General features: G+C 43.1%; 1 protein-coding gene across 2 annotated transcripts in view; it reads right to left on the bottom strand.

Annotated features, from left to right (window-relative positions):
• Positions 1 to 12,302, bottom strand: part of CHN2 (chimerin 2) — a 313,846-nt gene that overhangs the window by 208,110 nt on the left and 93,434 nt on the right. Inside the window, exon 2 of one of the 2 annotated variants that reach the window (XM_017527068.2) lies at positions 9,298 to 9,336. The exons of the other annotated variant lie outside the window; for it this stretch is intronic. Coding sequence (XP_017382557.1) covers positions 9,298 to 9,336 — 39 coding nt within the window. The remainder of the gene's footprint in view (positions 1 to 9,297; positions 9,337 to 12,302) is intronic. 2 annotated transcript variants of the gene reach the window in all.

The following is a 12,302-nucleotide window of genomic DNA, read 5'->3' as shown; positions in this document are numbered from 1 at the left end:
AAAATAAATAAATGGGAAAAAAAAAAAGAAAAGGACCACCACAGGACACGCTGAGTGTCCTTACCCTTGGAGTCCTCCAGCCTGTGACATTAGGTGCCTCCTTAGGGCTCCTTTGGCTTTGCCTATATTCCTCAAGAGGAAATGTATCTCACAAACTTCAGTGCCACAGGTAGATAAGATGGTATTTTGGCTCCTATCCCCAAAGCGGCCAGCTTCAGTCTAGCTAGGGGTGCAGATGGCTTCAATGAAGATAGTAGAAATAAATGTTTAAGTTGGGATTTTTTGTAAATGTTTTTCCTAGACAAAAAACCTCAAACATGGATCTATTTGAAGAGAAAGGGGGAGGAAATTGACCAACCTGATAACAAGTACTTCCTTCTGTACAATGTGTTCAAGAGTGCTCTCATTTTAGTGCATTTTTTGAGATTACATAGGGTAAATAGTGTAATTCATATACCATGGATGAGATGAGATGAGATGAGATGAGGCATAGTGATTTTAAGAAACTTGCTAAGGTTGCCTAGCCATGCAAGAGGGTGAACAAAGACATTAGCCCAAGTGCCTGGAGTTGAGATCTGCAGCTCTTTACAATGTACCAGCTTCTCCCTTCAGAGAAGGATAAGAGGCATCCTGGGTGGGCTTAGATCATCGAGAGTTCAGGGCATCACACAAAGGCCAGGAGCATTTGGGATCCTCTTTCAGGGCAAAGCCTTCTACCTGGTGCTGCACTTAGATTCCAAATGAATCCAAAAAACTCTGTGTGTGTCTGTGTGTGTGTGTGTGTGTGTGTGTGTGTGCGTGTGCACGCACACGCGCATGTTAGGAACCGCTAGAAAACTATAAAATAATTAAATTTACCTCATTTAAGGATGCATGAAGGAAACCATTGTTAGGGTTTCCTGGGCTGGCAGTATAAAAGCTTTTCTTATCTCAAGCTTTTTTAAGAAAAAATGACAAAGGACTTCCTGGCCTCTGTGTTTATTAGGGCACTACACAAACGGCAGTATTCAAAATAATTAGCAGATTTTAAACTTGTCATTTATATGTTTAATAAAAAATGACAGCTTTAATTTTCAAAACTGACTAAAATAAAATGAAAAGGTATTCATTCAATTTCTTAGAATTTTCATCTTATGGTTGCTTCTTACATATAAAAATAAACACTTTAAAAAAATACTGCACATGGTAACTTGTAGCTCTAAGGAATATCATGTTTTACAAGACAAGCTCATTCCTCTCCTGTGTTTCATCAAATGCACAAATAAATCACATCTTAAATGGGAGTGAAGACTAGGCACACTTGATCCTGAAAGAATTCCTGGAAAAAAAAAAAAGGGCTCTTGGAAAAGATTTCTTTTGTTATTCAAATAATCACCTGCTAATTTATCTGCTTCATTAATTCAGAATTGCATGTTTTGGGGTTTTTTTGAAACAAGGAAACTTTTCAAGTCTGAAAACTGAATCACTACTTTTTTTTTAGCTTTACAAATTTGACTGGCCATATCATTTTGTCAACTCAAAGTATTATGCTGTATCTTTGGCTATTTTGAGCACAATTCAAAGTAGAAAACAGCATCATTCAGAATTGGGAAGAAATATAAAAGGGAAGTGCTTTCCCAAGACTGTCCATTCAGAAGCCAGTGTCAAAGGCCCAGGGAGGCATTCCTGCCCTAATGAACTACCCGACCCCTTGCTCCACCTCCTCTCCCAGCTCACTTTTGTTTCTTACATTTCACTAATGGCCAAGTCCTGTCTCTTCTTCCAGGGTCTTTCTTGCCTCACCCTCATCTCCTACTTTCTCTGAAATGCCCTGAAGATGTCAACACCTCATTTGGTCTATTGCCTCCCATTCCCTCATCTCAGACTCTGCTTGCCATCGCTTCTGCTAGAAAGTCCACATTCCTCAGCTTGACATGTACAACCTTCCATCATCTGGCTCCAGTCTTTCTTCGTAGTCTAATTTGCACTCAGTACCCTGGGACCCTCTGGGTTCCTGCCCCCAGTTTTTTACTCTATGTTACTTTCTCTGTTTGGAATCCCATTTCCCCTTCCAAATTTCCCCATCCCCGTGGACCATCCCCAAGTTGCTTCAAGTCTTCCCTGATTCTCCTCCTTGGGAGCGTATGCTTTTATCTGCACTCTCAGGCAGAGTTATCTAATTGTTTCTTAAAATGCTTTCTCCATCATCAGTTATTTGTGTTTCTATCTCAGTCTCCCACGCCTACTACTTAAAAGAAGCTCAATGAAAATACAGGAATTATGGGATACCAAGCAATTCATAATTTCTTTCATAATTGCATTACTCTTATAAGTCAGAGTTTTGAGTCATATGCAATAATAATAATAATACATTATATCCATGTTGTCCTTTCCAGATCTATTATCTATTATCTCAAGATCCCTGACAAAGGTAACATCCCCATCCTTATTTGATGTATGAACACAATGAAGCAAAGGGCTAGTAAGCCGCAGAGGCAGTGTTGCTGGATATAGTAAGCAAAATTTCTGAAAGTACTAGAACACAAAACACTCCTCAAAATGAAGCTCAACCTGACTGCACATCCTTTGTTATGGTCTCCAGACAGCACTGTCTGTGGGGTCAGGAATGTCTTGATTTAGGTGCACCATCATGAACACACATGATAAACAAGATTTCAACGAAATCAGACAGTGTATTCTCTTATGACAACAGAAATTACCATGGATAGGTACTGGTTATGTTCTTTACTAAGACAGCCAAGTATAAAGGGGTCCCCAGAGAAACCCCCACCGGCCGACACAGTGGGAGCATGGAGTGGAACCATATGATGCTGGTCCCTTTGCAGCAGGGAAGAGCCTGGCCTCTTCTGTTCTGGGGTAGAACTGGGATTCAATCTGTGAGGCAGGAAGCCAGTTAGTAGTACTCTCACTCTGCGGAGAGTCCCTGCTTCCCCTTTTTTTCCCTTTTTGCCCAATAAATTCAATTTTTCACACACTTCAAAGTATCTGAAAAAATAAATAAATAAAAGGCCTTTGTAAAAATAGTTATCCTTGCTGCACTATATGCAAATAATCAGGCCAAGTATAAAACTTAAGTCTCTTTTGCTAACAACTCAGTCCTATCGTAATTTTTAACCAAAATAAGGACTGGAGAGAGAAAAATCATATTTCAGAACTTATCATACATTTGTCATTACATTCTAAACTCATTAGTTGTTTTTAAGTTCTTGCCTATGTTGTTTTTTTTTTTTGAGATGGAGTCTTGCTCTATCGCCAGGCTGGAGTGCAGCGGCGCAATCTCGGCTTTCTACAATCTCCTCCTCCCAGTGTTCAAGTGATTCACCTGCCTCAGCCTCTCCAGTAGATGGGACTACAGGCATGCACCATCATGCCCAGCTATTTTTTTTTTTTTTTTGTATTTTAGTAGAGGCGGGGTTTCACCATGTTGGCCAGGATGGTCTTGATCTCTTGACCTTGTGATCTACCCCCCTCAGTCTCACAAAGTGCTGGGATTACAGGCATGAGCCACTGCACCCGGCCTTGCTTACATTTTTAAACTAACCCTGCTTGTTCCTGTAAACCAACCAGCAATCTCTGGCTGCAGCTCAAAAAGAACAAAAGGGATGAAGAATTTAAAAACCTGGATGAATATTCTAGTTCTAAGCAATTCTCCTGCAAATCCTGCCAGGTGATGGAAATAAATACGATGTCCATCACCCAAAGGTTTCCTTTTTAGAAAAGTAAAACCAAGGGGCACACCAAAGCCAAGCACATGCATCCAAATCTTAGCAAGCATAACTAGAGGTACCAGTTATCTGGGCATGCCACAAGACATCCTTTTCTCTCCTTTGTTGGAGGAGGACAATTCCACAGCTTTACCTGAGCATTCGGCTTATATTAAGGAGTCCATGCAGCCCCCCTGAAACACATTTTTGTCCCAAATTCAATTACAAGCTTTGGGTCAAAGCCCTAGAATAAAAAATTGAATCTAAGAAAACCAAAGGCAAACAATAACAGAGGTTAAAAAACACAGCACAGGTGAGCATGGCTAACTCCTGTCAATTATGCCAAGCTTCTCATTTCATAAATAAGGGTCATGCTAGTATCCATGGCCTAAATGAGGTCTAGGGAACTCCAAGGCTACTAACAGCAGGAGGGATAGAAACATAGGTGATTGCAAATAATTCTTATTCTCTAGATCCCCTGCTTCATAGATGAAAGCTGCTTTGGCACCCATGGGTGGTGACTGCCAAGGACACTAGGACTCAGGGATGCAAGGACAGATGAAAGAAAGAGAATGCTCTTCCTTCACTTCCTCAGGTACCCGGGTACTAGCTCGGAAGAGAAAGAACCAGGGATGCCCTTTGTCCTCTAAGTGGGTAGCCATTTATCTTCAATCTGTATCCCTTTTGAATGCATCCTGAACCCCTGTGACTCCTTTTGAAAATGCCTTCTTTTTTCCTCTCTCCTCCTTTGTCCTCTCTTCACAGATAGGTAATTGTGTCTCTGTTCAATGGGACACTAACCCTCAGATGCATCATCCAAATTGGGAAAGGTTAATTTCCCAAGCCTTAAACTGTTTTGTTTAGGGTTGAGCTCGGGGGAAGGAAATCCAGAAGCCCAACATACAGGCAGAAGGGTAAAGTTTTTTTTTTTTTTTTTTTTTTTTTTAACCAGTCGGGCTTTTGGCCTCCATCCCCCTGTGCAAACTGCTAAACCGCCTCGGGATTTTTGAGCTGTCCTTACCCTCCCCACCTTGTTTCATTTTAAGACATGTTTTTTTTTTTTTTTTTTTGAGACGGAGTTTCGCTCTTGTTACCCAGGCTGGAGTGCAATGGCGCGATCTCGGCTCACCGCAACCTCCGCCTCCCGGGTTCAGGCAATTCTCCTGCCCCAGCCTCCTGAGTAGCTGGGATTACAGGCACGCACCACCATGCCCAGCTAATTTTTTGTATTTTTAGTAGAGACGGGGTTTCACTATGTTGACCAGGATGGTCTCGATCTCTTGACCTCGTGATCCACCCGCCTCGGCCTCCCAAAGTGCTGGGATTACAGGCTTGAGCCACCGCGCCCGGCCTAAGACATGTTTTCTAATAACCCAGTTTGTCTCTTCTCACCTTCAGGCCATCAGACTCCAAGGGGTCACGCAAACAGAGCCTCAGCTGATGGCCCCTTCTTCCAGGGACCCTCAGATCATCCTCTGAGGGAGCTCTAACTGCTGTTTCCCCCAAAACAGCACCTGCTGTCAGCAGGCGGCAGTTAAGATGGATCTTCATCCTTATTTCTAACGCAGTCAGATGTACTTCTTCAGAGGGGGCACTGAGACGGCCAGTGTAAAGGGGTCCCCAGAGCACCAGGAGAAGGGGTGGGGCCACAGAAGTTCGCGTCCTTTGCAGGGGGGAGGAGCCTGGCCCCTCCTCTTCCAGGGTGGAACCTGGGATTCAGTCTCTGAGACGGGAAACTGACAAGCAGGAGCCTTGCTCTGCTGAGGGTCCCTGTTTCCTTTTTTTTGCCTTTTTGCCCAATAAATTCCATTTTTCTCACCCTTTGAAGTATCTTCAAGCCTAATATTTCATGGCCGTGTAACAAGAGCCCCGTCTTTAGCTGAACTAAGGAGGAAATCCTGCAACATTAGGGCAGTTCCCCTTAATCCAGAGGAGCCATTAACAGAGTGTCCTCCTGGATTTGCCCAGCTCCCAAACGCAAATCCCCCTCCAGCCAGGATCCTGTCACGGAGGTAAGTTTGTGCATGAATTCAGGCTACAGGCAAAGTGTTTACCTGTAAGAAGTCACTCTGTACCTCCACAAGACAATTCATAGTAAGTTCATTAAACAGCTGACTGTAGTTATGCCCTTGAGGACTGCTAAACAGATTTAGAGTACTTTATCTCTTCTGTCCCCCATTTTCTCAATGGAACACATAAGCCATTAGAAAGAAGCCCTTTTAAAAAGTATTCAATGAAAGGAAACCCAGCCCTCTAACATGCAAATACCTTCAAGGCCAACGCTAACTGAGTCTGCTAGGTAAATGAAGCTAACTGAGTCTGCTAGGTAAATGAAGCTAACTGAGTCTGCTAGGTAAATGAAGCTAACTGAGTCTGTTAGGTAAATCCTCTCTTGAAGGTACCCTTCCTCTTCTCTGGAGTATCTGACATCTCTCTATTGTTTTACTCCACAGCACTGAGAAACTTTTGAGATGGAGTCCCTCTGTTGCCCAGGTTGGAGTGCAGTGTTGTGATCTTGGCTCACTGCAACCTCCGCCTCCCAGGCTCAAGTGCTTCTCCTGCCTCAGCCTCTTGAGTAGTTGGGACACAGGTGCATGCCATCACGCCCAGCTAAATTTTTGTATTTTTAGTAGAGACAGGGTTTCACTGTATTAGCCAGGATGGTCTCAATCTCCTGACCTCGTGATCCGCCTGCCTCAGCCTCCCAAAGAGCTAGGATTACAGGCATGAGCCACCATGCGTGGCCACAGCTAGAATTTTTAAAAGGTGATTGATCATACATGGGCAGACCTTTCTCTTTTTAGAGTAATACTGGCCTAGGGCTTCTCAGCTACAACACATATTTCTTTACATGGACTATTTCTAGCCTGCAGTGCCCACAGACAGCTCAGCTGCCAAGATCATACCAACTCTCCTTGCTCTGGGACCCAATGCTCAACATTTCAGGCATCAGTGAAGCCTCCCATAAGACTCTGCTGGCCAATTTGCCTAATCCCCTCTGCTGGCAAAGGCAGTAATGCCACAAGGGCCAGATCTGCATTAGTCAAAAACTTGCTTACCAAGGGCTCACTTTGAGCCCCCAAAAGCATTTGCCTGGTCTTACTAACAGATCTTATGAAAAGAAGTAAGTAGGCTCAACAGACAAATCTCACCGGGATTTCACCATGCTACCAGATGAAAACATTGGTAGAAAAAGCCTCAATAACCATGAACGGATTTCCTCACAGTTTTAACTCTTTCTTTAAATTTAAGGTTGTTTTTCGTTTGTTTGTTTTTAAAATAGATGGGGTCTCATTACATTCCCAGACTGAGCTTCAACTCCTGGGCTCAAGTGATCCACTCGCCTTGGTTTAAGTGTTGGGATTACAGGTGTGAGCCACAATGCCTGGCCCTGATTTTTTTAAAGGGGTTGTTTCCATTTTATTACAATTCTGAGTGTCTTTATTGTCCAGGGCATTTTCTAGGTGCTGAAAATACCTGAAGAGTATGATATAATTCTTGCCCTCAAAGAGTGTAATCCGTGTGTGTGTGTGTGTGTGTGTGTGTGTGTGTGTGTATGTTCATTCACAGCTAAACTGAGGGATTCAGTCAGCTCTTCTAATCCCTGGGTTCCACATCTGTGGATTCAACCAAACATGAATCAAAAATATTTCAAAAAAAATGAATAGTTCCATCTGTACTGAACATGTACAGACTTTTTCCCTTGTCTTTATTCCCTAAACAATACAGAGTAACAACTATTTACATAGCATTTATATTGTATTTGGTATTCTAAGTAGTCTGGAGATGATTCACAGTTTGTGGGAAGATGTGCGTAGGTAATATGCAAGTACTAGCCATTTTATACAAGGGATCTGAGCATCCATGGAGCTTGGTATCTGTGGGGGGTCCAGGGAACCAATCCCCCAAAAGATTCCGAGGATGACTGCCCTGTGGCCTGCTTGTTCTAAGCAGCATAGCCCACAGTGGGAGTCCATGTGGACTGCAAGAGTCTGGGAAGGCTTCACAGACCAGTTTGCATTTGTGCTGGCCTTGAAGGGAATGCAACTTCAGCAAGCAGAAGCAGAGAAGGAATTTTTGAAGAAAAAAAAATGCATAAAAACAGGCAGGGAAGGGGATGGTGCTGTGTGCGCTCCATGTGCTGACATACCTGGGGAAAACAAAGTGGTGACCTGTGAGGTTCTTTCCTGGAGAGTAGACCTCAAAGGCAGAAAGGAGGAATTTGCTACATTTTTAGCGGAGTCTCTCAGGTGTACATTTACAATGTCTCTGAATCCAATGTGCTGACTTAGGATCTCCGCTGCTTCTCATTCTGTCCTTGTCTTTTTCAATTTGGCACAAAAATGGTACCTTCTTGAGGTTACAAGACAGGCACTAAGGACATATACCCAATTTACAGTTCTGAGAAAGTGCTTCCGTGGATACAGAAAGGCTGGCAAAATAAGAAAGGCATGCCACCTTCCAGATATTTGGTTTTGTCCCCAAACACCCCTGTTTTTCCCAAATCATATAATCAGAAGAAAATTATAAATCTTTTAAATCCCTGTACAGTTAAAGACTAACTAAAGTATTTCTCCACGTACACTGCTAGCAGTATCATGAACATTCATTCCTTCATTCAACTAACATTTATTATGTACCTATCACACACTAGGCACTGTTCTAGACGCCAGAGATACGACAAAGAACACAATAGATAAAAATTCCAACCCTCATGGAGCTTATAGTCTAGTGCCCAGAGACTGACAATAAATGAAATAAATACATAGAACAGATAGTGAGGCAGACGAAGAGACATGCTGTGGAGAAAGGGTGGAGGGAAAGAACACAGGTGGCACCTGTGCCTCTGGAGTACGTGCTTGAATGAAGAGAGGGAGAGAGAGCCATGCGGACAGCTAGGAGCACATTCAAAGCAGGAAAAACAGCAAGTGCAGAGGCCTTGAAACATATCTGACCTGATTTGGGGAACTGCAAGGAGGCCTGTGTGTCTGGAGCTGGGTAAGGGAAGGAGAGGGGGTGTGATATAAAGACAGAGAAGTAACAGTCACCAGAAGTCTGAGGGAGGACAGTGCCCTTGGTGGAGGCCAGAAGAGCACCCTTCAAAGAGGAGGAAGTGATCTACATTTACAAATGTTGCTGAGAGGCCACATAAGGCAAGGACTGAAAGTGGACCCTGGAGTTAATATGGCGGAGGGGGGCATTAGCTGCCCTCAGAAGAAGGGTGTAGGTGGAGTGATGGGGCAAAGCCGGACCCTCGTTAATTTAGGGGAAAATCGGTGATGCGGGAGGGAGAAGGGGCCATCGTCTGGGCGAGGGGATGAGATGGAGGGGAAGAGGATTTAGTGAACCAGTGAATGGGGTTCTTAGGCAGCAGCAGTGACAATCACCTTCAGAAAAAGCAGGGAAGGCAGAGCATCTGGGCCTTGAGATTGGTAGCTGCAGGCCAGTGCTATCAATCGGGACTGCCTCCTGACAGCTCCATCTCTGCAATGGAAGCGGGGAGTGGGACATGTGGCATGTGAGGAAGACGAAGCCCAACATGCAGAGGTTGGCTCTGAGTGCAAAGACGGAGGAGAGACATCATCTGACTTACATTTTGGAAGCTCGCTCTGGCTTCTGGGTTCAGAACAGCCTGAGGAGAGGCAAAAGTGGAAATAGCCATTTAAGACGTCATTGTAGTCCATGACAGATTTTTTTTTCCTCCGAAACCAGGGTGGTGACAACAAAAGTAGAAAAATAATCAGATTCTGAATATATTTGAATACAGATAAAGGTGGAAGAGTCAATGAACTGCAGGCAGTTTTACTCTCTCCCCCCCACAACCAATACAACAAAACCAAGAGATGCTATCACAGCATTGAAACCAAAATAACATTTCAGTTGCTTTTACTGACAACAATCGAGTTTTTAACTAGTGAATATTCCAGAACTGTGGCAGTATCAATAAGTGATGCCAGTGAATACATAAAATTCTGTTGGCATTGCAAAGCATTATAGAAATGGAAGCTGTAGTTAAAAGCAAGGCATCTGTGTCTGTTCCAATATGCCAATTGGCAGGGATGAATCAATAAATCACAGAAGTAGTGTAGAAAAATATTTCAAGCCTTCCAAGATCAAAGAATAGATTGTAAAATATTAACTTGATGTCCTTTTAACTATTTTTTCTCAATATTTATTAATGTTTGACCTCCCTTGAAACCTGAGTTCCATTATAAGCTCCTTTGGTAAATGGATTGAAAGGTTGTCTCGGAGCACTCCAGCTTCCCTAAGTATTTTCTATTCTCCAGTGAAATGTTATTAGTCTGCATTTTACAGTAATGCTCCTCAGCTGATCAAAAACATGCATCTCTGTTCAACACAGAGAAGAACTAAGTGTGCTGGCCTGTCTCTCTCTCCGGCCTCTGCCTCCCATGTCTACATGTATAAATATTCCTACAGATAAAGTGTGGATATACAAATTTGCACATTGTGGTAAAAGTGTCATAAAATCCTCCACCCCTGATGGTTTATAAGGCCTACTTTAGACATACTGAATCAAATATTTAGGGCTTGGAACAGCCAAACTACAGGAGAAGCCAAGTCCTTCTCTTCATATTGATAGCAGGCGGTTAAACACACAAAACTTCCCAGAGAGTAAAGGGCAGAAGTCCTTCCTGCTCTTTCCCTCTCTCAGATTCAGTTTGGGAAGCATTCAGTGCTTACTTTTGCTGTGCAGATGCTCTGTGCCAATCCTAAGGGGTATACAGGATAGATTCCTTTAATAGGAATCTATCATAACTGTTTTTCATCAAACATTCGACTTATAGGATTTAATACAAAAAAAAAAAAAATTAAGGATGTGCAAAAATTTAGCCACAAGAATGTTCATTGCAGCATGGTTAATTAGAAAGAAAAACTGGGATCAACCTAAATATCAACAACAGTTGACTGGATTAAAAAAAAAAGAAAGTTCCATCCATAAAACTGAATTATGCATAGCCTTTAAAAATAATGTCAAATACTTAAAGATATGGAAATATGTCCACGGTAGATTTTGAAATAAAATTAATGTGAACAGTCTGACCATATTTTTGTAAAAACAAAATATATATTTACATGTATATATGTACATAAAAGGCGATTAGAAGCCTTACTTTCGTTACAGTAGGGAGTCAGGCAGACACGAGCAGGGCAGGAGTGCACCCTCCACCCTCAACCAGGGCAGGGGTGCCCCCTCCACCCCCAACCAGGAATGGCAGGAGACCATCAGGTGATGGTCAGGCAGTTGTTAATTTGTCTCTCTAAAATAATCATTGGTTGCAGCCGGTGAAAGGCTGGCTCCCAATAGATAGAAACACCTGAAACTGGTGATCAAGCCCTTCCCAATGAGATCTTAGGAGTTGGGTGAGTGGGCCCAAGCATGCGCACTAAAAGGCAAAATGGTGGAATGTAACTGGTATATGACTTCCTCTAGAAACACTCCACTGGTGAGGGAAAAACACCTGAAGTGAACACACGTACAACTCCAGTAAACACACTGCACAGGCGGCCCCTCCCAAATGCTGGCAGGCCACTGTGCATGAGAACAACCCACCCCCAGGGAAGAATAAGGGGAGAAGAGATGCAACCCCCGAAAGCATGCCAACACATAAACCCCAAGTCAGAGGTCTAACCACACACTTGAATCTCTCAAGTCGCCTGCGTGGCCCTCTTCTGAGTGTCCTTTACTTCCTTTTGTTCCTGCTCTAAAACTTTTTAATAAACTTTCACTCTCGCTCTAAAACTTGTCTTGGTCTCTCGCTTTGCCTTATGCCCCTTCATTGAATTTTTTCTTCTGAGGAGACAGGAATTGAGGTTGCTGCAAACCCGTATGGATTTGCCGCCACCAACACTTCGAAATGCAGAATTTGCAAGCAGGTCATCCATTTTGCTCACCTATATTTTGTTCTAATTTGTCCAGAAATATCATCTTATTACTTGTGGAATTTGAAACGTACCAGTAAAGCTTACTAAACGTTATTGACGGTGGCACACCAGTCTCACGGGAACACTGCCTGGCCAAACACAACCCCTGTTGCTCCTGACCTTGTTGGCTTTCTAGATATGTGGCTGTGTGTGAATTTAAGACCTAAGATGGCCCAGAGACGGTCTTCTTCCATGAATCTGTGACAGTCTGCTCATCAATCAGAATGACTGTATTCTTCAGACTTGAAATGGAAGGAAATGGGAACAGCAGCAGAGATTCGCTATCTACAGAAACCCAAGGAACAGACTGATGAACACAAGCTTCAGGTGGGAATGTGCCATAGTGCTGGTTCTTTTGTATAATAGCAAAGGGGGCTATTCAGAGACAAAATGTAGCCAGAACATCTGTGGGTGTTAGGGAATAAGGTATGCAGAGGACAAGGGCAAAGGCCCAGAAAGAGAACATGAATGCAGCACGTCTGGTCAAATGGTCCTTGTGCTTTCAAACAGCGCAGTTAGGGAAATTCCAGGTAATTTCAGGAACAAGGCCCAAGCAATTTACGAAGATTCCTTTAAATTAAGAATGAAGTCCCTGAAGAGCCAAATTCTAATACCTTGAACTTGAAACAAACTGCTTTAAAAGCAACACTTAAA

Source organism: Cebus imitator, unplaced genomic scaffold, assembly GCF_001604975.1.
Source record: "Cebus imitator isolate Cc_AM_T3 unplaced genomic scaffold, Cebus_imitator-1.0 Scaffold45, whole genome shotgun sequence".
Classification (NCBI taxonomy): domain Eukaryota; kingdom Metazoa; phylum Chordata; class Mammalia; order Primates; family Cebidae; genus Cebus; species Cebus imitator.
Note: the sequence above shows the minus strand (reverse complement) of the source record. Positions and strands in the feature narration are given on the sequence as shown.